Raw genomic sequence first — 26202 nt, forward strand, 5'->3', positions numbered from 1 at the left:
GCTGGTGTAGATTTTTCATGAGACAGAAGAAAAACACTTTATCAGAGCGCCAAGAAGCCACAGTGGCCGACAAATTACAATTTACTGCTAGATCATCTTCAATAAATTACCAATTTAAAATCAGATCTTGTATTTATGTTACAATTATGTCAATTCATCATTCATGTGATTGAGAATTTGAAAGTAGCTTTGCATAGTGAAGGGTGACAAAAGCCCTACCATCTCTGTTGTTTTCAGGAAATTCCTTGTGGTTGGCCTGAAGGGGCAGTCAGCGTGCAGCTCAGTTGAATTGTTGTCTGAGAAATCTTGCAGAGAAAACTCAGTTGATTTACTGCTTGATGAGTTGAAGCACACTCCATAATTCCGTAATAGGAGTGTGCCAAAGCACACTCCATTAGAGGAGTGTGCGAAAGCACACTGCGTTCTAGGAGTGTGGCAAAGCACACTCCGTAATACGAGTGTGCCAAAGCACACTCCGTAATACGAGTGTGCCAAAGCACACTCCGTAATACAAGTGTGCCAAAGCACACTCCGTAATACGAGTGTGCCAAAGCACACTCCGTTCTGAGAGTGTGGCAAAGCACACTCCGTAATAGGAGTGTGGCAAAGCACACTTTGTAGTAGGAGTGTGCCAAAGCACACTCCGTAATAGGAGTGTGGCAAAGCACACTCCGTAGTAGGAGTGTGCCAAAGCACACTCTGTAATAGGAGTGTGCCAAAGCACACTCTGTAATAGGAGTGTGCCAAAGCACACTCCGTAATAGGAGTGTGCCAAAGCACACTCCGTAATAGGAGTGTGCCAAAGCACACTCCGCCATCCACTAAATCCTCCACCCTCAAAGTTCAACTTCTAAATGGCTAATCATAGTGCACAAGATGAACACTTTGCTACACTAATCTTCAGTGTTTTAGGCCACAAAATCACAAGTATTGATTCAGTTCCCAATGAGATTCCCAGCAACGGTGCAACAATTACAATACATGTACTTGTATCTGTGTGTATCGTATTTTAAAGTCAACCCAATACAGTGTATTTGTATTGTATTGGGTGGCCAATGAAATACATGTATTTTGTGAGACATGTATCTGCCAGCTGATTACGATACACAAATTAGTGGAGTGTTGTATTGGAACAAGCAATCCAATACATGTGGAATTTAGTTACATATACTGATACGCTATCAGGTAAAGCTCACATGGGGGATTGAACCCCTGACCTGAGAAGGTTTCACTGCACCCGCACTAAACCATCCCGCGCTCATGCAGCAAGCGTACAGACCCGTGCTTTCAGTGCTCACTGTGTCCCTGCAACGGCACTCATTACATGTATATCTTGAAGCTGACATGCTTGATCCTCGCGTCACGCAGGCTGTCAATGATTTCTTCTCAGTTCTCGGGGTCTACCATGACCACATGAAACCTTCCTTTGATAGTGCATAATGTCCGCCTCCCTGTAAGAATTTGGGTCTTGTATTTCTCAGCCCAGGGCTGTTCGTAGAGGATGTGCTGCATGTCGTAGACCTTGTTCACAGTCTTACATCCCAAGCCAACAAAGACAACCCAGAGGCCCTTTCCTGTGTTGTTGCGCACAAGGTAGAGGATGCCGGACAACATTCCCATTCTGGAACTGGGGAACGAAGCAAGTGTGAGTGTGACATTTGAATATGTCAATACTGTTGCAAAGGATTGCTCTATATTGAGTGAATGCGCCTTGTACAGCACAATGTAATTAGCCTTGATGGCAAGAACTCTGGCTGTGATATTTGTCACAGTCGTGTCGAGCGTTCGAGCCCTAGGTTGCCGCTGGCACTGGTGTCTTGAGGTTGCATGTGATAGAAGGATTCTTTTTGCGACTTCCTCAAGACACCGCTTAGTGGGCTGACCTGCTGCTCAATTTCCTCCTGCCCCACCTCAGACGTGGATCAAGTATGAACAAGGTGTTTTGCTCAAACTGAAACAGAACTAACTCCGCTTTTGCTCCAGCATCTCAACACAGAACCTCCGCTTCTTTTGATCTAGCCAATACAGCACTCCGGTCAAAACCTTTCCTTCTGGGCTGATGAATCCTTCCACCCTTCCCTCAGGCTCTGCCTATCCACCTCCGTCAGGCAATCTGCCATCTACTGGCCTTGCTTCTTGACCTGCATCGCGCCAATCAAGCCGAGTTACCACCCCGGTCAAAACACATGGAAGTTATGTTTGATTGAGTAACGATAGCCGCCGTTCCATACTTGAAAAAAGTGAATCTGATTCCTCCGAGACCAACTCCCAAAAATCAACTTCCAAGAAGAAAAAGAAGAAGAAAAAGCGGGCTAGCTCAAACAAACAGAATAAGAAAGCGACCACCTCAAATGCCAAGAAAAGCCACCAAACCGAAGTTGAAGACTCTGATTCAGAAAGCAAAAAGTCCAATGATGATGCAGCACTCTTAATTCTGAACCTCCCTCAGGACTCGGACGGAGAGAATGCTAAGGCTAGGAAGCAAAAGAAAAATCGAGGGAACGCTGTGACGAAATACGATGATATTGAATTGTACTTTGAGGAGCCTGTGCATGCTGAAGGAGAGGCATGTTGTTTCCTTGTGTGTTTTTAAATTTTGACACTCACTGATCACCTATTCCTTTTCTTACTCAGACTACCGGCCCAAAGCTTAAGTACAAATGCAAATGGTGCCTTAAAACTTACAAAAAAGGCAAGGACACTTGATCCAACTTGATGAAGCATTGTGATGGCGACGCGGGTCGATCGGGTTGCTCTTGGAGAAATGATGCCATCAAAGCCGGCGCAAATTTACCAATGACAATTAAACAAGTTGCTGAAAAGAAGAGAAAAAAAACTGGAGGGCTGACTGCTCTTCTTGAGGGTACCACCTTCGATAACCGTACTCTCAACCAAATCATAGTCATATGGCTTATTTGATCTGCGCTTCCCTGGATGCGGATCGAGGATTTTCTCCTTGAAATTGCATTCAACTACGCCCGACGTGGTATCAAGCTTTATTCTTGTACTTGGGCTGCAACAGAGGCTCATTGATTATACCTCAACTTGCAAGAAAAAGTTATTTCGGAACTGAAGGTACTTTTTTCCTTAACATATTCTGTATCGATCAAATAAATGGCTGCTAATTCAATCAACCATACATAATGCTTGGGGGGCATAGTCACTCAATTCTAAAATAACATTAATCCACGACATATGGACTACCAAAGGCAACCATCATGCCTTCTTGGGAATCGCTGCGGCTTATATCACCAAAGACTGGGTTTTTCGTCTCTGCCATCTTGGTATGAAATTTATTTCTTGGACTCACAAGGGAAAATATCTTGCGGTGCCTTTAGCAAATATTATAACCAAATCATCATTACACAAAAAGATGAGTGTTTGTTTCTTCATTTGTCTTTTAATCTCCCCTTCGATCAACTCTGAGTTGGTTTTTATGAATCTAACATCTACTTTGGTTGATTTGATTACATTCTGGCTCAGACAACTGACTCAGGATCAAATAATGGTAACATGACCTCTGAGGTTGATCGTTTAATCTTTGAAAAAACAAATGTTGATCTGAGGCTTTCAGACAATCATATAAAATGCTTTTGTCATAAAATTGCGCTTATCCTTGCTGCTGGATTCAAGGCCATCGAATTGGGACCTGAAGAAATGGAAACCGGTAAACAAAGCACTCTTGGCTTTGTTCCTTGACTTGAACCAATTACTGAAGAGTCCAAGCAGAGAGATTTACCGGGCGCACAGGATGTTGGTTTCAACTCTGAGGACGAGGCTCTTGACGATAATGGTACCAATCAGATTAGTGAAGATGATGGTGATGACGTTGGAGCAAGTGATCAACCTAGCAAAATAGCTTTGGTCTTGACAAAGGTAAGACATGTGATGCATATTCTAATTAAAAATCTTGATTGCTGAGAGTTTTTCTTCTCTCAAATGCAGGTTGATTTTGTTATTCAGCGGATCACTTCCTCATTGGCAAGAAGATTGGAATTTGACGTATGGTCAAAGAAACTTGAATACAACGGCCCCAACCTCATTGCAGGGTATGGTATTCGTTGGAATGTGAAGTGGCAGAGCCGGGATCACGCTTATCAGGCTTGCGAGGTCATAACAAAGCTTATCGAGAACGAGAAAGCCAGGCGGGAACGTGAGGGAGGAAAGAACTACTATCAAGAGAATGAGATCTCTTGGGATGACTGGGCAATTGTTAAGAAGATAAATGAAATCCTGAGGGTCAGTCATTCTTTACTCTCCAGTTCAGTTGTTTATTAAAATGTTTCTCTTGAATCTGTAGGAATTCTACTTTATTACCAAGAAAATGGAGGGAGACCATTCATCAGCGTGCTTGATGATTTCCGAATACAAGTATATGAAAGACTTCCTTGCAGATAGGCGTGTGTCAACTGCCGAACCTGAGCTCAAATTCATGATGGAAAAAATGATTGTCAAGGTCGATACTTATCTGAACGAAGCAATCAAATGTGAAGCAATCCTTCTGGCAACTGTCTTACACCCATCTTACCGGCTATCAATATTTTGAGTGTGGTTTCCAAAACACTATAAATCGACTAAACAATTACTTCAAAAGGTATACAATCAGAGAAAGTCAGAACTTGTCACCAATAAAAGCTTACCTGAAGCATCCCCGCCTCTTGAAACTCAACATCCATCAAACATTTGCTCTCAAGATGTTCCCCGTGTCGACTTTTTCCCTGAAGCCATTGAAGCACCCATAGTGGATGAGTTGTCCATATATGTCGACGGTAAATATAAGGTCCCTGTTGGAAAAGAAGACCAGTGCCTCCAATGGTGGAAGGTGAGTTGATTTTTGCAGGTTTCATGGGCATCATGTGCGTCCTCATCCAAAAAGTCCAACATTGGTTTATTTTCATTCAGGAGCATCACCTCGAATTTCCAATCCTCTCGTCAATGGCACGTGATTACTTGGCCTGCTCAGCAACTTCGGCCAGCGTAGAGCGTTGCTTCTCAGCTGCGGCAGATATCTGTGGACGCAATCGGGGAAATTTGTCCGCAAGAACTATTGAGTGATGTGTGAGCTCCCATCAGTGGTTGCGACAGGGATTCAAAGCCAATGGCGATTTTGAAGTTACTCAGGGTATTGTTTCTCAAGCTGCCGAAGATGACAAAGAGGAAAAGTAAAAAAGAGCTGAAAAAACACAATTAGCACGCGAAATAAGTATGTAGTGCACTGTGTTCTTCTGTTTCTGCATGTATCCCTCTTGTTTCTTCACCGTTGGATCCTTTTCTCCTTCCATTTTCCTTTATTCACACTTTTGAAGATTTTATGATGTTTAGAAAAAATTACCCCTGATATTGTACTGGTATTGTATCGGAATCCCAATACGATACATTACACTGTAAGAAATAATATCGCCTGACTAGAAGTATTGTATTTGTAGTGTATCGGGCTCCGATACAAATACACAATCCGCAACAAAATTGTATCAGGCAAAAATTACAATACATTTATTGGCATATACAATACATGTATTGTAATTTTTGCACCGTTGTTCCCAGTGATGACCTTGCTTTCATTTTCCCTCAACTTTGTGGATTCATATTCATCCGAGATTGCTCTCAACCAATCAAACACCTTGAGAATTATAGTCAATGATGCCCCACTTCAAACACTTACCCATCTGGCCCATCTGCTTTTCATCTCTTTATCCCATGCCTCTATTAATTCTGGCTTTATTGATTTCCCTATTCAACTTCAGCTTCAAGAATGTGTCCGTGACCATTGCAAACTTTTTGATAAATTGATATATATAACATCAACCCTTGACACTTGTGTGACCAAACCCAGTTGCCTGGGGTACTCAAAGCTTGAGGGGGGGGGGGGGGGGGAAATCCATTGGAGTACCAGAATACATACCAGCTAATGAACAAGACAAGAGTTGTTCAGCCAATAAATGACTTCTCCGCAGCACTGTTGAAGTCAACTGGGCATAGAAATTGTTTGTTGTGTGAATTATTATTTCTTTTTGTCAGGATTGGTAGAGACAGGTCCAAGCAATAAATCCTCCAAAGCTTCTCAAAGCAGACAAGGATCAATGTATTTACAACTCCTTTGCATGCCTTCTCCGACCAACTTGGCGATGATCTGCGGATGCCCATTTTTAATCAACTGGACCTCTTTCTGCATCTCCGAGGTGATTTGTTGGGCTAATTTCTGGGCGGTCGGTTCATCATCTGGTTGGTTCTTTTGGTTCGATTGGTTTTTAAGGTGGTCACCAAGTGAGACTGCCGGAGTTTTGATTGCTTCACATAAGATCTCATGTGCCATTGGTCCTGAAAATATACAAGCAAAGCATCAGACTCCGTTGATTGTTGTATTCTGTTCAAAATAAGCTGGGCTTACTGAGTAGTGTGCCCTTTGATACGCTTCCAACAAGCTTGCGGAACTCTGCTGGGCATATTGGACAGTTGACAAACCTTAATCAAGCTTGAGCCAGCAGTCCCAACAACTCATGGACAATCCTGAAGTACGGGCAGAGTGTAAGGCATGGAAAAAAGGGGGGCAGTCAGTTGGTAAGAGACAGCTTGGTGGCCCTGTAGATGAAACTACAAACCAGTTTGCCATGGTTTTCCCCTCAACTTGTGAAGCGCTCGCATCCATTGCAGCTTCACAGTATTGCACGCCACAGCCTGCGTCGGCCAGATGCTCAATCCTTTTGGAAACTATTGCCATCAAGATGTCGGCTGCGGTTCTACTGAGCTCATAAGATTCTTGAAGCCGCCGCATCATGGCATGGGGAAGTTCGGGTACCAACACCAGGGGGGAAAGTGTGGCACTCCCTGGAGAGTGCCAGACCGTATGTTCCTTTGGGAAGACTGTCTGATGTCGAATGTGTGAGCATGTGGGATTTAGGCTTCAAATATGTTGACCTTATGTTCAACTCAGGCTGATCTTTGATCCACTCCATGGTGAACATGTTGGTAATTGAGTTGAGGGTACCCCCACTTGATGCCTGGTACACCCTGGTATTCTACACTTAGTGGTGTGTTTCAGGAATCAATTTGAGACCCCCTCCACTCAATGAATGGGTTGTAAAGTCATTGAGTGGAGATTCCCTCCACTTGATGACTGTTGGACAACCATTGATTAGAGGTTGTGTCCACTCAATGACCATATCTAAATTACCAGCCACCAAGTGGAGACATCCTCCACTCAATGACTGGTTTTTAATGTCATTGAGTGGAGGGATTCTCCACTCGAGGACTGGTGTGTATACTGGCCAGCTGTTGAGTGGGGGGGGGGTTCCTTAATCGGTGACTGGTTCTACTGGCCGTTGAGTGGAGACACCCTCCACTTGATCACAGTTCACTAGGCTGGGAAAATCCCAGAGCAGTGACCAGTACTGCATGTTGGTCATTGAGCCTGGCCTCTCCCAGCTTTAAGGAATGTATGTACTGTACTCAGCGCGGGGAAAGTCCCGGCTTGATGGACAGTATGTACTGTCCATCCTGCTGCACTTTTCCAAGCTGAGTGGCCAGTGTAGGCTGCCTACCGCAATCGAAAAGGCTGACTAGATGATCAGCATTTGCTGGTCATTGGGCCAGGGCTTCTCGCTGGATGACCAGTATCTACTGGTCATCGGATTTGAGCTCGGAGAGGCTGCAGATCAATGACCAGGGCATGATGCCTGTCAAGCGCAGCCTCTCTGAACTCGATGACCAGTTTGTGTTGGCCATCCAGTCGGAGAAGCCCTGGTCCAATGACCAGCACCTATTGGTCATCGTTCTGGGCCTGTCTGAGCTTTGTGAGCAGTCTGTACTGTCCACCAACCTCGGAAAAGCCAAGCTGAATGAACAGTATTTAGTGTACTGTTCATTGAGTTGGGGCTTTCCCAGCTCAATGACCAGCAAACAAAGGTCATCAAGCCCGTGTAAAAAAGCAACTCGCCAATGTCCACCCTGATGTTCGGCCGAACATGACGGTGGACATAGCAACAAAAAAAAACACGCTCCCCGGGGACACCCGGGGATACAGAGCTGATCCCTGTTGCCCCGCTGCCACCGTAGTTCACTTGTGCCCAGATTGAAACTCCTGGAACACAAGCTTTTTTGGTGATTTGCAACACATATGAACACCATTTTTGCCACTACAAAATGATGATGATTTTGATTGTTCTGGATACAGCAGGTCAAAAGAGCATCATTCTTATCTTACACCTGGTGCTAATAATTACCATGTGATAAGAGCAATCAACCCCATTTTGTTGCACAATGGCCACAGACATAATGGTAGGTGTGATGAAGGTATGCTACCTGGAGGAAAAAATCACCCAAAACAGTCAGGCAAAAGGTGTGAAGATGATCAATCTACAAGACAAACGGTATGACCCTGCATGCTGAGATGTGTGTGGACATTTCAGATTTGACTTTTAACCTCAGAGTTCAGACCAGCTATTGAAATCTTTCTCCTGCTGGTTCCAGGATCATCAAAATATTGATGCATCTATTGATATCCACCAATCTGCCCCCTTCCCTCTGTGAAGCTTAATAATTTTAACCTCTAGCTGCTGCATTTTATCAGGCAGATGGAGGTCAAGTGAAGGAAAATTGTGCAATGTGTATTCACATACAAAAGGTGCATGGACCCAAATGAACAGCTGACCGCATGGCAAACTTTAGCCTGCACAAGTGGACCATCACTTGGTAAACATGGTTGGTGAAAAGGCCTCTTTGATTGTTCAAATTTCATATTACAGGGAGGGAAGACAGGTTACAGAGGTTTTCCCAGCTTTGACACTGTGTGATACTCAAAAAAGAGAAATTTAATTTTACATAACTTTCCTCCCAATTGATGAAGGGAACAGGCATGGCAGAAATATCCCACAAGGATTAATCTACCAGTTAGCTGAGTCTTTGCGGTTGCTATAATTTACAGCTATTTTTCATTATGTGATTTTATGTGGGTTTTGATTGAAAAAAATCAGCCCTGAAAAATCTTCCTTCTCACTTGGTCAAGGATATCTTTGAGCATCAGGATAGTTAAATTCTTGGCAAAACATGTTGTGAATTGAAGCTCACATCCTGGATTTTTTTTGATATGAACCAAACAGAAAATTCCAACTAAGATATTTCCATGTGTTGGAATTGAGTTACAGATCATCCCGCAACCACTTCACCTACAGTTACACATCTGTTGGGAAGAAAATTGAACAAAGAGTTGCGACTCACATCTAACTCACATCAGACCATTTGACTGACAGAATTACGGCCTGGCACTCTCCAGAGAGTGCCACACTTTCCCCCCTGGTGCAAGTGTTGTAGACAATCTAAAATTGTCTTCAAAGTGTGTTTGCAGTACATGAGTGAATGAAAGCAAAATGAAGACTGGAAGATGTATTGGGAAAGTTACTGACCGATGGGAAAATGATCTGAGGTATATCAGGGTCCAGAAGATACCTGTAATTGGTCTGGGACTCTTTATCTTGCAACCTGAAGGTTCACCGTTGAGCAACATCAAACCCTCAGGTTTCCATTTTGATCCTCTCACCTTTGGCCAACAGGCCCACCTGTCTTGAGATCTCATAATCTGCCCGCCCAGAGATTTTTAAAAATTTGTTGGTATGGATGCCAGCTAGATGAAGGAGCAAGAACGCACATATTTCGCTACATGTAGCTTTGTAGCTTTGCAATTTAGCGAAATTGAGTGCCGCTAAACCAAAGCTAAATTGTAGCTACCCTCGCGCTGCAATTACAGCTACGGGGAGGCCACTCAAATTTTTTATTTTTTTAATCGCTAGATGGTAGCGCCTATTAGCGCCCAAACCGCTACGCTTCAGCTGTTCTTAGCGCGCTAAGCGCTAACGTAACGTGTAATTTATAAGCATGATCCGCTAACTTAGCGGCTACGTTAGCAGGGAGCAGACAAGATAAAAAAAAGGCAAGACAGCCTGGAAATTTTGAATTCTAATATTGCACAAGTGAGATTGGATTGAACGAGTGACATGAGGTGAGATCAAGAGAGAAGAAAATTTGGTACTTGTACATAAATTGGGAAGAGACACTATTTCTCTGGATCTCCAACATGTGTAATCTTATTGGCTTTTTTTTGTTGATAAGGTTGCCAACATGCGTAGCAAATTTTGCATTAGCTTCAGCTGCGTCAAGAACAATCTGGCAATCAGTGAAATCACCCCCGGCCTTCACCCCTTTTTGCAACCAGATGTGGCTGCTGACGCATTGCTCGATGGTCGCTGCACATAGGGCACTCCTACCGGTTCCACACACATCAGCCGCTGCTGAGAACAATAAAAAAAATCAAGCTGAGACCGTAAGAGTTCTACCAGCAATTAGCAAGCGTTTGATTTGGTGCTGGCAAAGCTGGCCAGAAATGTGCAAGAGTGGTTGTTGTATCATTATTTTAACTGCGCATTTGAAATGGTAGCGTGCTGCGTTAGGTTTGCACTGCAGTGAATGAACCGCTACTGCAAATGCGTAATAGATTGCCCGCTAATTTGAACGCAGTAGAATTTTTAGCGCCTCAAAAAGCTACAACGCTAAATTACAATTTTTTTAGCGTTAGCAAGGGCCAATCCGCTAAGCTACAAAGGGGGGCTGGGAAGTGTAGCGGGAAGAGCGCTACGTTAGCGCTAGAATTAGCGTTTTTCAGCTACAGCTAACGCTAAGAGCAAAAACTGTTGGCGGGAAACCGCTAAGCTACACTTGTAGCGGCGCTAATGTAATTTAGCGTAATATGTGCGGTCTTGGAAGGAGCTGTAATGGGGAGGGAACCTTCATTTACCAATTGCGTGCTCAATGTGCCCAAATCCATTGACATTTTTTACTTCACATTGAGACCCTTGGATTGAGCTCTCCTGCAAACTGACCAACACGTTCAGATTGCATCGCAATGATCCCTGTAAGATTCTACGTTAATCACCCCTGTTACTTGATATGGCGCGGGTCTGTCTGAGGCCAAGGGGGAGCTCGAGGCCAGGGGATCAAGGTGCAGGAGGGGTTGCCGGGAGGGCGGGTGGGGGCGCTGCTTGGCTGGTGGTAGGCGCGCAGGACGGTCATCACCGCCTGTTGGATCGGCCGCGGGTTCTGGTTGTTCAGCAGCAGCACGGGCAGGTACATGAACATCTCCAGGTCGTCCGGGTTGATCTCTGCCGCGGAGGCCAGTCGCGAGTTGAGCTCGTGCAACAAGTGCCCTGTGTGCTGTACTGGAGGGCCTCGCCCGGATGGCACAAATGAAGGCGGCCTTCGGGCGGTGACCTGGGAGCGGTTGCGGTTGCCAACAGTGATCTTGAGGACAATGTTGGGACAGACGGAAAGGTGCATGGCCATCATGGGCCAGGTGTAGGCGCGCTTCTTACCGCTCTCGGAGGGGCCCTGGGCAATGTCAAAGAGGATCTTGGGGGCGCCCTTGAGCCGGCCATTTGAGCGGACAAGGGCCGCATACTTGTTGGTGTAGGCAACGGTGAAACAGATACTATACAATACAGTATCTTCAGATACTTATGTATTGTATCTGTTGAAAAATACAAAATTGTAAATACAAATGTATTGTATCTGCCTGAAGATACAATACCATAGTATTGTATCAATAAATTATTAAAACTTGATTTTCTTTTTTTTTTTGGCCACTGTGGACTGTATACAGAAAAACTATCAAAAAACGTAAAAATAAAGTATCTTGTATTGGGCTGTATTTGCAACAAGATACCAAAGTTTGAATACATTTGTATAGTATTGGTCTTTGAATACAATACAAATAAATAGTATTGGGTGCAAAACAGATACAAATACAGGCAGATACAGATACATGTATTGTATTTGTTTCACTGTTGGTGTAGGTCTCAATCCAGTTCCAGATTGAGCGGCGGAGGGGGAGGGTGATGTTGGATTGGGCGGCGCGGTTGAGATGGAAAAACTGGGCGGAGAGCTTGCGGACAATGGAGATAAGGCGGAGACTCGCCAACCCACCTGTTGTGGCGCCGGTTTCGATAACAGCCACGTTCACATATCCGCCACCCCCAAACGTACCCATGACCCATCGTAACCTATCCCAACCATTGCCCTGCCCTGTTGGGCAAACCACCCTCTTGATCCAGACATCACAGGAAACCTCACCAAAACTCAATGGTATCCGGTTGGGGCGCAGGGATGCAAGCCGTGGTGGTTGAGGCGCAGGGTATGGCCAGTGTGACGGCGACAGGGGAGATATTCTGGTTGACGTAGTAGGGGGCAAGGGTGGGTTGGGGCATTGTGTCCGTTGGTGAGGCCGCAGTTGTCTCAGTGGGAACAGTGGTGGCGGGTGGTGTATGGTTGTGGCTGGAGGGGAGGTGGTTGTTGGGTGGTACCTCTGGGAGTATCGCAGCAGATTGGATTGACTATAAAGTTGGGTCGGATTGGAGGTGTTATTTCCTCAGGCGACTCAAAGGCTGTACTTCCAGCTGGAGAGTTGTCTCACCCCCGTCCGCTGTTTCATCTGCGCAGTTTGGCGGGGGATATTTGTGGGCCCCCCTTGTGCTTTAGGGCTGGGGGCCTTCCTCCCAACGCTTTTTAACCCTGCTAGACAGGGATGGGTGTTGGGCCACGGTGCGTCAGCTTGCTGCGCTAGGTGTCTGGGTGCGGGCTGTTTTCCACATGTTTTGTATTTGAGCAGCATGTGCCGCTTTTTTTTGTAATCAGTCTGTTTGTGGGTGTATGCGGTCTTTTGGCTCCCTGTTTTGTAAAATGGAGAACCTTTAGCCTTTTTTTTTGTATTTTGGCAAATTGTATGGGAAACCCTTGAATTTTTTTTCTACAAACCTGAGACTTGAATATACTTGGATTAGTCTGCGCCAAAATCACAATGTATCCCGTCTGGCCTCTCCCGAGAAGTGTTCTGTTCCTCCAAGAGAGTATTTGGCCAGATTTCCTTAAGTTTGAAGGCGCCGTTGTTGCAAGGAAGGAGGTAAGTCGAGGGGCTCAAATTGCAAGAGAGAAGCTGACAAGTCGACATTGTAGGAAGAAATTTTACATCCGGATGGCTCAAACCTCAAGGGTTATACCGTCCTCCTTCGGCCAACGTTTAGCGGAGCCTTCAATGAAGATCTGCACCTGCATTGTTGCAAGGAACGTTAAGTGGTTCAACTAATTGCACCATGCTTGGCGGATACTGGCCATATTTTGACCGTTGGGGAGGCCTATGTTGTGCGCGGCAACATAGAAATCAACAATTCCGATGGCGTCCTGTTTGACATCAACCCGCTGTTAGCTCAAAAGCGATACCCAGTTGTTTTCCCGTATTTGGTGAATTGGCTGGTTGTGAGTGGACAAGGTGGAGTCCAAGATGTTTTTGACGTCTAGGATTACCAAGAGAACCTGGTGGTTTATCACGAAGTCATTGTTAGGGTTGTTTGCGGGGTACGTCACGCGTACATGGTTGAAGTTTAATGATTTACTTATCACGTTACTCAGGAATCTATTGTTGGTCTTGACGTGCAAGTCCTTGTCAAGCCACGTGACAGGACCCAGGCACGCGCGGCCAGAGGGTACGCACAAAAATGTATGAATGTTTCGAGCCACTTTGGCTCACAACCAAACATGATACATAAATGTATTCTGAAAAGATGGGCACATGTACGCTTCAAGGGAGATTAATGTACTGCTAATTTCCCCTCAAAATGTGGTAAAAGTTGGCAAGAAAAGCCAAAAATATCTTTTAAAAATGTATGAATCCCACAATTTTTGAATTGATTTTTGTGCATACCCTCTGGCTGCGCGTGCCTGGGTCCTCACATGACATGCCCTTTGGATTGAACAGGATGTTTGCTCGGGGTGCCCAGGTGTTCTTCCGAGGTTATTTAAGCAACGGGCGATCTGATGACAAAAGAGTTTTTGTCAGGGTTAGTCTCCCCTGATCGCTCTGCTGTATTATAATATTCCTGATGCAGGGTCTTTCCATTATCTTCAAAGGTGCTATCTCATGACGATGTCAGGCGCGGCTGCTGCTGACCTACGCGCCTTGCTGCTCTTGATGAGACTTGCCTATTGGAGGAACTTTGGCCAAGATTGTGGCAGGGGTTACGATTGAAATCTGCGCCTAATGAAATTTTCAGGAATCCTTACTGTCCGGTGCAATAATACCTTGATTGGTGTGCTCTGTTGAAGATCCAGAGGCAGTGGGGTGGTAATTACATGGTGTGAGAGGAATTAGGCATTATACTTGGCTGTACTGGAATTGAGATTGACATATTTATGAACGCGCTCCATCCAACATTTTGTGTTATCCTTTGATGGTTGAGCCGAACAAAAGTCAAGTGCTCCACTTGATATTCCATTATGGATGCGCAGGAAATTGAGTGTGCAGACTGGCCTCCTGGTGTCTTTGGGGGGACACATTTTGTGAATGCCATTCATTCCAGCCCTGATTCCCTGCAGCGGCGCAGCTGCCTTGGCCTCTAGTGAAAGATAACACTCCAATCAGTAAAGAATTTGTCTTTACTATAACACATATTTGATTTTTTAGTTTTTTTATACAGTTACAGTATCAGTTAAAGTAATTTGTTTTGTTTTGTTGATGGGAGCTTGCAAAAGGCTCCTTATAACCACAATAAGGCATTTGCACCTAGTTTTTTTTATTGGATGATCAGAAAGTTTGTCTGGCTGGGAGGAGTTGACAGCTCCTCCCAGAACCTCCTCTATCCAGTTTTTTTTGTATCATTTTTGACTTGGTGTGTAGCAAAATGTTCTGCTCCTGCTTGAAGTGAGAGGTAACTCATCAGCCTCTCCCAAAGAGAGTGCTCTGTGTGGGTCCCCAAGTGGCTTTGTTAAGCTAGCCTCTGCTGCTTTCTGTTGATCCTTGCTTGCTCCAACTTCCACATGCCTGTCCAGCCTCTGGTGTTGTTGGGATCCTACTTGCTGCCTCTGCCCCAGCTTATGTGTGCACTGAAGTCACACCTGCTTCCCATGAGCTTCCACTGGGGTTCGCAGCTCTCCCCTGAAAAGGGCCGCACTGTAGTCGATGATTTTAGCATTACTGATTATGTAAGCCAAAGTCCGTCCTGATGACCGGTCAAGGGTCGATTAGCTCAGTTGGTTAGAGCGCCGTACTAATACCATGCCCCATGGGAAGGTGTCATGCGGATGTCATGGGTTCGACCCCCATATTGACCATCAGACCCGGTGTCCGGGCTGATTATTCCGGCCAACCACAACGGCCATCCCCGGCCCCGAAAGGGGGTCAGGGGGCTCCCCATGACGCCCCCTATTTTTCTCTCGTGAGTCAGCTGATGTCATCATCCCTCCTTCAGTCGACCAGCTCCCCTTCCTCTTTTTTTTTTTTAGGATTTCGAATCCAGCCACCAACCACGACGAACAGCTTCCGATGAGCGCAAAGCCACCCGCAACGACGACAACATCCAGGAAGGCCTCGGTGAGTCTCCAGCTATTCAAGCAGACCACCAAACCATCCCCACCCCAGTCACCACCACCACCACAACAACAACAACAGTCACCACCACCACCACCAAACAGCAACAAGCGCACCAGCAACCGAACACACTCCGAAAACCACGCTCAGCCATCCCCACACCGGACATGCTCAACCTCAATCAGACTCATCGCACGAAACAAGGTCAGCCCCACCCACTCACAACAAAAAATTAAACTCATCACACTCTCTATCCACAACAGCTCACCCCACTCGACCCAACAAAGTCAGACCACCATGAACAGCAACAACTGACGATCGGAAGCAGGAGCCATTCAAACGTAAGCATCACATACACAATCTGCCACTACCCCACCTTCCATCTGAGCTGTCTACTTTCCAGAAAAACTCAGTACACTTGAAATAAATAAAAAAAAACATCATTCCATCCAGAACGAACACCCCTCACGACCCCAGCTGGCCTCAAACCACCACCACAATCATCCATTCACACCGTTCAACACCACCAGCGCCCAAGCCTCCCCATCCTTCGCCAGCCCAAGCCAACTCACCCTCGACCTCCACGAACAACCCCCACCACCGGACATCATCCAGCCCCCCTCAAGGACCTCCTCGCTCTCCTCCCCCCCCTCCTCCCCCTCATCAGCCTCCAGCCTCTCCTCCTGCGAGGACGATAACCACTTCAAACACAGCCATAACATCCGCCTCGTCAACGACCATATCTCCCATCACACCGTGCCCCTCGAACCCTTCGATAACCAGGTCGGAGGCCATCACTCTATATTCAGGTTCTCCAGGCGTGCAGTTTGTAAGGTCAGCTCGATCTCTTAAAACAAACTCAAAAAAAAATTGAACAAAACAAAGAACTAACTCATCTCATCACTCACAACAGCCACTCGTCAGTCGAGAGAACACATTCTATGAGGCTGTCGAACGAGACCATCCCGAGCTCCTAGCATTCGTGCCCCAGTACCTCGGCGTACTCAATGTCACCTACCGAAGGGTCAACAACACCGACCAGGCCCACCAACCACCCCTCCCGTCCCGCGCCTCGAACCTCTCCCAGAGACGGGTCTTCCGGAACAAGGACGGCCGAACCCGGCTGGGCGATGCCAATCAGGACGAGATACCCGAAGTGACGCTGAGCCAGAACAGACACATCCTGCCCGACTCGTCGCTCTGGAACCGGATGGATTTCCGCTCGAGCCACCCCTTCGACTATCCGCAGCACCCTCCTCATCCGCCCGCCCTGCTAGACGACCTCTCAGACCACGATCCTCCTCACCCACTCGACATTGTCGGTGCCGCCAAAACCCACCTGCGCAGCTCGCCCTTGACCCCCCACAGCACGCCCGTCGGCTCGCCGCACGGCAGCTCGATCTGGAACGAGACCGGCGGGCTGGGGAACATGCTGAGCCACGAGCGCGACCCGCTCTCGTCGTACTTCCAGCCCCCGGGCTCGGGCTCCTCGTCGTCCCTGTCAGCGATCCGCGGGCGGGGCTCGACCCAAGTGAACCGCAAGCTGTGCGAGCAGGTGCTCCGGGAGGTCTTCAGCAGTCCCAAGCTGCCCCTCAACGGGAAGCTGCACAAGCCGCCGTGGCGCAACGGCCGCCGGACCTCCCGCCTCAAAGACAGCATCGACTCCACCCGCCAGACCACCACCGAGATCTCCACGCCGCCCCGCAGCCCCGACCGGCTCCGACGGCGCAGCTACCTCATGCCCCTTCTTGACCACCATCTCTCCCCGCCTCGCCATTCGCCCTCCGAGATCGACCATCATCAGCTCGACCCCCTCGCCCGCCACGAAGTCCGCCGGACGATGAGCGACAGCCAGGTCAACCGCGAGCGCTTCTCCGTCCACGACGAGGGCCCGGCCACCGTCCCAGACGATGATGTCGTTGATGATGATGATGACGACGATGAGGAGGAGGAGGAGGAGGAGCACGGCTATCCGCGCCCGAACAGTGCTCGCGCCATGGAGACCACCAGGTACGATGCGGATGGTGGTAGTGGTGGCGACGAGGCGGGGGCGGGGTTCTCAACAACAGCCCCCCAAGACGCGCCGGCCGAGCTCGTCGACACCCTCCAATTCACCTCGATCGTCTCGTCGATCCCGGGGAGCAGTCTGACGAGCCCGCCGGTGCAGGACGGGTCGTCCACCTCATCCTTCGGCCCGCAGATCTCGCTGGCGGCTGCAGCCACTGCGGCGGCGACGGCGGATGCGGTCCCGCCGACGGCCGCGTGTCCGCTGCGGCAGGAGCAGTTCCTGCTCATGGAAGACCTCACCGGCTCGCTCCGCTGTCCGTGCGTCCTGGACCTCAAGATGGGCACTCGACAGTACGGCATCGACGCCTCGCCCGCCAAGAAGCTCAGCCAGACCTCCAAGTGCAAGCTCACCACCTCCGGCAACCTCGGCGTCAGGATCTGCGGGATGCAGGTCTACAAGGTCTCCGAGAACCGCTACTCCTTCCAGGACAAATACTTCGGCCGGAAGGTGGCCACCGACCAGTTCACGCCCACCCTCGCCAACTTCTTCCACGACGGCGAGCGGCTGCTGGTCTACCAGATCCCGGGCATGCTGCAGAAGCTCTACCGGCTGGCCCGGATCGTCAGCAAGCTGACGCGCTACCGCTTCTATGCCGCCAGTCTCCTGTTCATCTACGACGGGGACCGGGCCATCCAACAAGCGTACCAAGCCCATCTAGGCTCCGGCTCTTCTGCCGAGGAGTGTCGTCGGGGGGAAGTCAACATCCGGCTGATCGACTTCGCCCATTGCACGACGGGGGACGACTTCCTGGGTCCCGACGCCCCCGCGCTCGGCGCGGACGACGACGAGGACGACCGGCCCCGCGCCTCTTTCCCGCCCTCCCACCCCAACCAGCCCGACTGCGGCTTCCTCCTCGGCCTCAAGTCCCTCTGTGCGGCCCTCAAGGAGATCTGGGAGGCCGAGCGCCGCGCCTCGCCCCCCGCCGCCCCGCTCCCCCCGCTCGACGTCTCCGGCGCTGACGTCTGGGAGGTCCGTCTCCTCCTCCCTCCCTCCCTCTTTCTCTGCTGTGTTGCTGACTGTGGTGGGCTGTGTGACAGATGATCTTCGGGCCGGGCGCAGACAACTGCGGCGTCGGCCGTACGTCTCCCCTTCTCTTCCTCGCCTGACCCCTGCTGACTGCGTGTGTCTTTCGCTGTCCAGAGGAGTTCGAGATGCACGCGTTCGCGTCCCTCTTGACCGCCTGACCCGCCCCGCCACTCCATGCCCTTATCTTCCCCCTATACCAGCCCCCCTCTCTCCCCCGCTCGCCGGTCTTCCTCCGCCCTCTCTCTCTCGCGACGACGGCCCTGCTCGTCCCGGCGCCCGTCCCCCGTCCCTATCCGACCTCCTCCCTGTACCACCATCCGCCGCCTTGATTCTCCCACGATGGTTCCAAAAACCCCCCAGATGTGTTGTTTTTGTGTAGATAGATAGCGCCTGTTCCACCCACACCCGCGTTAATAGTATACATTATATAAGAGTAGAGGCCGACATGTATGCGAAGTGTGGTGGTGTTTAGATCCATATGTAATCGTCGCTTTCCCTGTGCGTGTCTTTTGTGCTCGCCCATGTACGTCCCCACTCGAGCGTCCCTCATCGCTCCTCCTCCTCCCCTCCGCCCTTTGTTGTTAGGCCCATGCTCTTTGTTCTCCCCTGTCGTTGGCGCTCTCCTCGTACATGCCTTCGCCACCCCGCGTATTTATGTTGTTTAGTTTATACTGTGGCCCTTCGGACTCCTCTCTCTGAACAAGAAAAGGAAAGACATGCATCAACGGATACCAATTCGGTCAATCCTGATGCATAGCAGGCCGGATTCGGCTAAACTTCGGACTCCAGGGCGAGGTGGTTGTTGGGCCTTAAAACGGGCTGTGAAGGCTTGGCAATTTTGCCGATGCACGGCCCAGTTCCTCTCTGTTTTCTCCTTCCCTGTTCTCCATCATGTCGTAGAAGAACTAACGCCGGAGGACTGTATCTCTGCTGATGCTCGTAAGAAAGCCCCCCACACTCGTGCATGAAGGCTGTGGAATTGTGTCTGCTCCTTTTCCAGAACCTCTATAATAAGAGAGACAAAGCTAACAGAGTCGCTCAAGACTTTCGGCCCCCCGGGGTAAGCTCTAACTTAACACAAGTCCCCCACTTCGGAGGGCCCTGGTACAGCCTGGGCTGGCGCGAAGCGCCCTCGCTTGAGGCCTTTTGGTGGGTGTTTTGTGCCATTCAAATTTTGACCCTGTTCCCAAAGGGCCCCAGGCATGCCCTTTGGGTCATGAAACTCGTCTCACTCTTCCCTATCTTTTGCCGCTACACACGTCTCTGGAAGTCCAAGTGTTCTCCTCCCATGACCCTCCAAACTTATGGTCTTTGGGGTATTCTGGGCTGTATGACATGTGTTGATTGAACTGACCTCGGAAAACAGTATGCTCATTCAATTCAATTCCACAGGATCCAAGCTCTCCGAGCTCTGGTCAATATGCCTTGGCCAATCCAGCTCATGCATCCAATCCTCATTATGAGGACATGGATATGAAGCCAAGATGGTCAGCTATATTGACCCTTCAGGGCTTCAGCAGAGGCTTGTCAGTTTTTGCTGTGTGGAGGACAAAAGGAAAAAAGGGCATAAAAAGCCACAAAAGCCTCAAACTCTCAGGCAAAAAAGTATGACATAAGTCATAAGCCTCTCCTACAGAGAGTCCCTTTGGGACGTGGGGGTCCCCCCCCCCCCCCTCTGTTTGAGAGGCTTAGTTAGGCTAGGGGTAAGCTGGACTAGGGAAGCGCCTCTGTCAGGAGCACTTGCACTGTAATTGCACCTCCCTGGTATACAGCGGCGACCCCTTTTGCATGATATCTATGGATATTCAGGGCTTGCAGAGAGAAAGTCTGGTATTTTTCCTCTGCAAGAAACCTGCACATAGAATCAGCCTTGTATTGTGGACACAAGCTTACAAGCAAAGCAACGGACAGATAACCGTGACTTACCGCAAAATTGCAAGTTTGTGGCTATCATTTGTTGCGTTGCAATGGGTGGTTACACCCAGAAAAGACCCGTCTTTGTATGGATTTTATGTTATTGGAGCCCCAAGATTATGCAGATTTTGGTTGAAAATTGGGCCTAAACCCTTCTTTTTTCCTTGTTACTGTGTTATCCGGGGGATATGATCTTTGTTGGATAGAGGGAGACATTGTGTTTTGAATAATGCTTGGATCTTTCCTCAAATTTTCTGGTTTTGTTATGTAGTAACTTTATTTTAAACTTCACACCAAACTGTAAAAGCCAGACCCAACTTTAAACAAAACCTTGAAATTGACTTCCACCCGGGATGTCTTTGTGTCACAACCCAGCGCTTGGTTGGCCTCTCCCTGCCCGGCCCATACTGGCAGAGGGCAACGGCCGGTGATCATGGCCGGTGGTGGGTAGGGTAGAGAAGATGCTCTGGTTCTGAAAATGAACTCAGTATTTCTCTAACCCGACTCCTTCACCCCCTACTGGAGGAAATTGGCTCCAGGGGTGGATTTAGCCTTGGGCCTCATCTGACATCTGTCAAGATGCACCATGTGGAAATGATATCAAAAATATGGAGTTGACCTTGGTCAACAAAACCAGAAAATTTCACAAACCATCCAAGCTTTATTCAAAACACAATAAGTGGGTTAGATATAAATTGCAGTTGAATATCTGGCCAGCCTGAATCCGACTGCAGTTCATGAGGATTGATTCCCTCCCTTGAATGAGGATAATTGGACCAGGAAGCATGGCTCATGAAAGGCCATTGACCTGAGCAGTGCACACAGGTACCTGCCTCTGTGGGTTTCAGGCAAGTCACTCAGGCCCAACATGGCTACCTGGGTGTGAAGTGCCATCCTTTAACTTCACTTTGAGATCCTTTCACTTAGCTGATCAAACTGATAAGACTGAAATACAAACAACTATCATCCAAAATACAATCTAATCTAACCTTGTATCTAAAAAAAATCAAACAGATCATCTATGTTTCCACTTGTGGAATTTCATGAGCCTTTATACAAGTCTATAACGCTTTTCAAATCTCAATAATCTTTCATTCAACTTTGTAATAGAGAAATAAAATATGTTGTTGAAAAAAGTCTGACAATGTTTGGAGATTTTGCCATGCTTTCCATTGAAGAAAATTTGGTTTAATCTATCATCTTTCAATTCAGATATTAATTTTGCAATTGAATTCCAAACAAATAGTGAGGTTTTTGGTTGTTTTCCTGTTGATTTGTGGATAAAATGGGTTGATTCCTCAGCTATGTCCTCAAATTGTTTTCCATAATGTTCTGAAACTATCTGGATTGCTTTTCTCAGAAGAACTGTATTGTTGTTTTCTTGACCAAAGTGTTTTTGAAGGATGGTACCAATCATATCAATGTGAAATAATATAAGGGTAAGCCTTTCTTCAGGTCTATCAGTTATTGAAGTTCCATAATCTTTGATTCTGATTCCATACCTAATATACCAAAACCAATTCCAAGAAAACCAATTTTGAACTAGTTGATTAACTGCAGAACTGTGTACAGATCTTCTCATGGTTGTGGTTTTACTATTTGTTTTTTTCCTTGTGAGTATTTTGGAATCTTGAGGTTCCTCTGAATGGGCTTCTTTTGATACAGCACTTAGTCTTTTCATTTCAGCAACTTGCTTAATCCTTGAAGTGAATGCCTCATATTTGGCCTTCCTGAAGATTAAATTTACCTCATCTGGATTTTCTTCTGAAATTTGAAGATGATTAGATTCGGGTTGGAGATCTTTGATAATATTGAGTAGTGCATAAACATGGCACTTGCTTCCTTCTGATAGAGATTCATCCCATGCAAATACTTCTGGATTAAACTTGAGTATGTCATTAATATTGGTCACATTCTCTTCCAGTGGTGGAAAGGTGTTGTGGGAAATGTTTTCCACTGGGTGAATGTTGTGCATCTTTCCCATTTCTGATGAAAAATAATTGAAATTCTGGTTACTTATCATGCTTTCACTACTTGAGGATCCTGGAATTTTATCTATAATTGTAGGATGACTTCCAACCATATAGCTGTACATGTTTCCATTTGAAAATATTCCAGGGGCCATTGAGGTATGATCAGGTGCTTTTATATATTTTCCTGGTGAAATATTGGTATGTGTGGTTTCTGAAAGGTGGCCAATGTCTATTCTTTTCCTTTTTTGTGCATTCACATCAGATCCAGAATCTGTCAAGCCTTGGTCCCAAAATTTTTCTGATGTTTTGAATAAACCCATAGGAGACATCTCAAGATTCCTAGGATATATAAGTTCTAATCCTGGGTCTGTTTCTATCAGAGGAGTAGATTGGGTGACTCCATTTGATCCTAAATTTTGAAACATAGGCATTGTTTCTATCCAATCCATTTGACCCTGGGGAAAATTGTTTTCCAAACCAGGTTGAAACAATGCAAAAGAATCAGGGTTTGGAATTGATAAAAAGCTTTGTCCTGAAGTGTTTTCATGAGCCTTGTGTGCTAGGTGAGATGTTCTCAGCTCATTATCCATGGCTGAATTTGGCCAAAATGGGGGATTCAAGACTCCACAATTCTGGATACATGGTACAAAGTTTAGGGTGTTTCTATGAGATTCAGATGATTCTTGTTCATTTTTGGATTTTGTAATTCTGTTGAGTTGATTTTTGGCTACACTTGTTTGATCATAATCTTGTGGTTTTGAGGGCCAGGTGGGCTTAAGGAGTTCTAGCAGCTGCTGAGGGTCTGCCCAATCAAAAGTCTTGGCCTCAGGCTTCCATCCCAATCCAAGGTCTTCTGAAGCTTCACAAGTGATCCCAAATCCCAAATGAAGTAGTATAGAAGATTGAATGCAAAATGAGAACATTTTTTAGCTCAACCAATGCAGCTGAATGCAGAAGTTTTTGATGGACTGTGACAAGTTGGATGATTCCCTTTCAGATGTTGATACAGACCCAAAAAGTCTATATAAATTCAGGTGAATTTAGCTTTTCAGGCTCTCAATCAATTCTGTGGGCCACACAAATCTCAATGGGAATACAGTACCCATTTTTTAAATTAATACAAGTCACACCTCCACTTTGAAACTGTAAAATTATTTGAATGTGACCCTGTTTCAATATAAAGTTTTTTGTGCCACTCTTTCAGTTTTATACCGTTTTGGTTTGATGATGTTTGTGTCAGATGTTGAATTTTATCAACACCAAAATATTTGTCACTTAGGCCCCGTTTGGAGCCGATATAATCCAGGCAATATATGAGTTTTTTTGCCTGACATCCTATGTGACACTAGAGATCAAAGCGGCTACGCCGCTGCATCCCCTGACCTGCCAAGCCCCCCTTGCCTGCATTCCCCCAACATCAATCCCCAGTGCCCACACCACATGTCATGGAAGCCAGCCACTCCCCATCTTCCCCACTCCAAACAATCACAGTTGGGACCCCTTACCTTGCCACCACATCAACCCTGAACTAATCATTATAAGGCGCACCCATCCCCTTATAACACTGTCATATCAAAGCTCCCTATAATTATGCTGTTATAGCCCCCTAAGTTAAATTTTCAGAACATGAACCCATCTTGTCAAACTGTGCCATTGTAGGGGTATTCCAGGAATGCTGGCCTTGGTTGAATTTTCAGAACCATTCATCTCCTGCAGATACATAGATCTTTTCCTGTTGCCAAGAGTCATGCATAAAACTAAACATTTTGTTGGATAATTCTTGGGTATCAACCAGCCTGAGTGTCAGTGCGCGAGGGGGGGGGGGGGGGGGGGGGCGCAATACAAAGAGGATTGGTTGCATTAGACGCGCGAGCCCGGAAGGGATTAATGTTACCTCCAGATGCAGTGTTTACTGGCCAGTTACATTTGTTTGTGCGGTGAGTGACATTATTGCAGTGGTGGTACCATTTATTGCCGTCCGTGTGGCTGAATTTGGGCTGAGAGAAGGGATCAGACTGTCCATGTTGATTACCACTATTGTTGCGCCAGTTGCTCCCGGACCTCCAATTCTGTCAATCTGTTGGCCTTGCGACGTTGAAAAAAGGAAAGGATTTAAGGTTGGAAGCAACAGGTGAAACATGAGTCCAATGACAGACTTGTGTCACAAAGTAAAACCAGAACAAAAGAGCTGCTCTGTCATTTTCTCAATGCAACCAAATTACAATGTGATGTGATCTGAACAATCAAGATGATTAAATTTCAAGTGCGGGTATCTTTGACAAGCGGAATGCGAGAAGTGCAACTGTGAAGTGTGAACATATTGTAGATGAGCTTCAAACCCGCCAAGCCTAAAGGTTATTTGGCCACAATGACCTTGATGTTGTCTTCAATCATGACAAGAAGCATGTCTTCATTATCAACCAGGATAAGATCTGCATCATGCACAAGAAGTTGCCGGTCAATGGTAACTTCAGGCGCTTGGCGCAACATTACCAACCAAGTTTGATCGTTCAATCCGTTAACCTCCAGTTTTGGTACCATCCCAAGACATTCATACAAAGTGATTGTGAGATCGCGGGTCAATGGTTGATGGGCAGGCGAATTGACAGGAGGGGCATTCGTAATGACCATTGCTTATTGACACAGTTGGGCATATCTTCTTGTCGGAATGTCTGTTGTCATCCAGATTGATTGTTGGCGCCAACAAGCACTCTGGCAAACCCAATAGATGGTTCTCACTGTCAGCTACCCGGAACCACCTACTGCAATCCAATCAGACTTTCAATGATGAGGGAATCTAGGATGAGGCAAAAACTAAGTGCGAGGGAGAAAGCTGCACCGTAATTGGCCCAGCCACTATGACAGTACATACATGGATTGACTGGAGGAAAGCGGGGCCAGGGTAATGTATGACCTGACGCGCGACAAGTGACTGGCTGTGGAGCTGAGCTGGTGTGCAAGGGCCTTGCAAATGTTGCGCAGGGACCATGCGCAATGACAATTAAGATGTGGGGTTTTTGCGCAGAGGGAAGTTGTTTTTTGGCTTGGTAGGCTGCAGGGTCTGGTGCAACGGCCGTCTTGTTGCGGAGGATGCGGAGGCGGTTGCCAGGGCGGCGCAGTGCAGTGATAGGGCCGCAGCGGTGGCGTTGGTGGTTGCAAAGATGAAGAGTACGAAATTGAGGCAATGGGGAGACTGAGAGTCAAGGAGCAAAGTCTATAAATACCTGACTTATCACAAGTCCCTCGCTTCAGAGGGCCCTGGTACAGCCTGGGCTGGCGCAAAGCGTGACCTCAATTAAAGGAGGGACTTGCAGGTAAAGCCAAGATTTTGGCTTGAGAGCTTTCAGTGTTTTGGTGGGAGTTTTTTCCTGCTCCCCTTTCAGGGGTCTTCTCCTTGTGTATTCCTATCGCCTGTGGTGCCAGATTAAAGGCCTGATTTTTCTCTTTCTTTTGGTGTCAATCACCACTTTTTCCCCCTTCACAAACTCCTTCCATCTTCCTTTGAAGTTTGTGATTTTTTTGTGTTTGGCCAGAAGTGTGTATGCAAATTCTGAGAAGATCCATTTGGACTCAATTTAAATACAGAACTCCATCATCCATCCACCTTGACTGCTGAGCAAGGTCAAAACTCTCCTTCAAGTGTAGATATCACAAAAGTGACACTACATTGAAGCTGAGATGCTCAGCTATCCCGTGTACTTCAGCTCGCTGACTCACAATGAGTGGGCGCTGTGTAATGTAAATTTGATTCAAAAAGTTGGCCAAAAGCCACAAATTTCCTGAAGCTCTCATGCAGAAAAAAGCCAATAACTCATAAGCCT

At 47.1% G+C, this 26202-nt stretch overlaps 3 protein-coding genes across 3 annotated transcripts; 1 reads left to right on the plus strand and 2 right to left on the minus strand.

The window, feature by feature from the left end:
• Positions 1-6061: 6061 nt before the first annotated feature.
• Positions 6062-6775, minus strand: PtA15_8A225 (uncharacterized protein; the record flags this gene model as incomplete). Its single annotated transcript, XM_053171632.1, has 3 exons — positions 6062-6318; positions 6389-6462; positions 6600-6775. 3 exons carry the CDS (start codon positions 6773-6775, stop codon positions 6062-6064), a joined length of 507 nt encoding a protein of 168 aa, XP_053022876.1.
• A 4151-nt stretch (positions 6776-10926) lies between these two features.
• Positions 10927-12031, minus strand: PtA15_8A226 (uncharacterized protein; the record flags this gene model as incomplete). The annotated part of the gene is made up of 2 exons (XM_053171633.1): positions 10927-11442; positions 11936-12031. 2 exons carry the CDS (start codon positions 12029-12031, stop codon positions 10927-10929), a joined length of 612 nt encoding a protein of 203 aa, XP_053022877.1.
• Positions 12032-15119: 3088 nt separating this feature from the next.
• On the plus strand, positions 15120-18823 carry PtA15_8A227 (uncharacterized protein; the record flags this gene model as incomplete). The annotated part of the gene is made up of 11 exons (XM_053171634.1): positions 15120-15248; positions 15316-15403; positions 15551-15604; positions 15692-15741; positions 15854-16234; positions 16314-17276; positions 17403-17561; positions 17682-18339; positions 18506-18545; positions 18609-18627; positions 18695-18823. The coding sequence occupies 11 exons, from the start codon at positions 15120-15122 to the stop codon at positions 18821-18823; spliced, it is 2670 nt and encodes an 889-aa protein (XP_053022878.1).
• Between the last annotated feature and the right edge of the window lie 7379 nt (positions 18824-26202).

The sequence above is a fragment of the Puccinia triticina genome, chromosome 8A, assembly GCF_026914185.1.
Source record: "Puccinia triticina chromosome 8A, complete sequence".
Classification (NCBI taxonomy): domain Eukaryota; kingdom Fungi; phylum Basidiomycota; class Pucciniomycetes; order Pucciniales; family Pucciniaceae; genus Puccinia; species Puccinia triticina.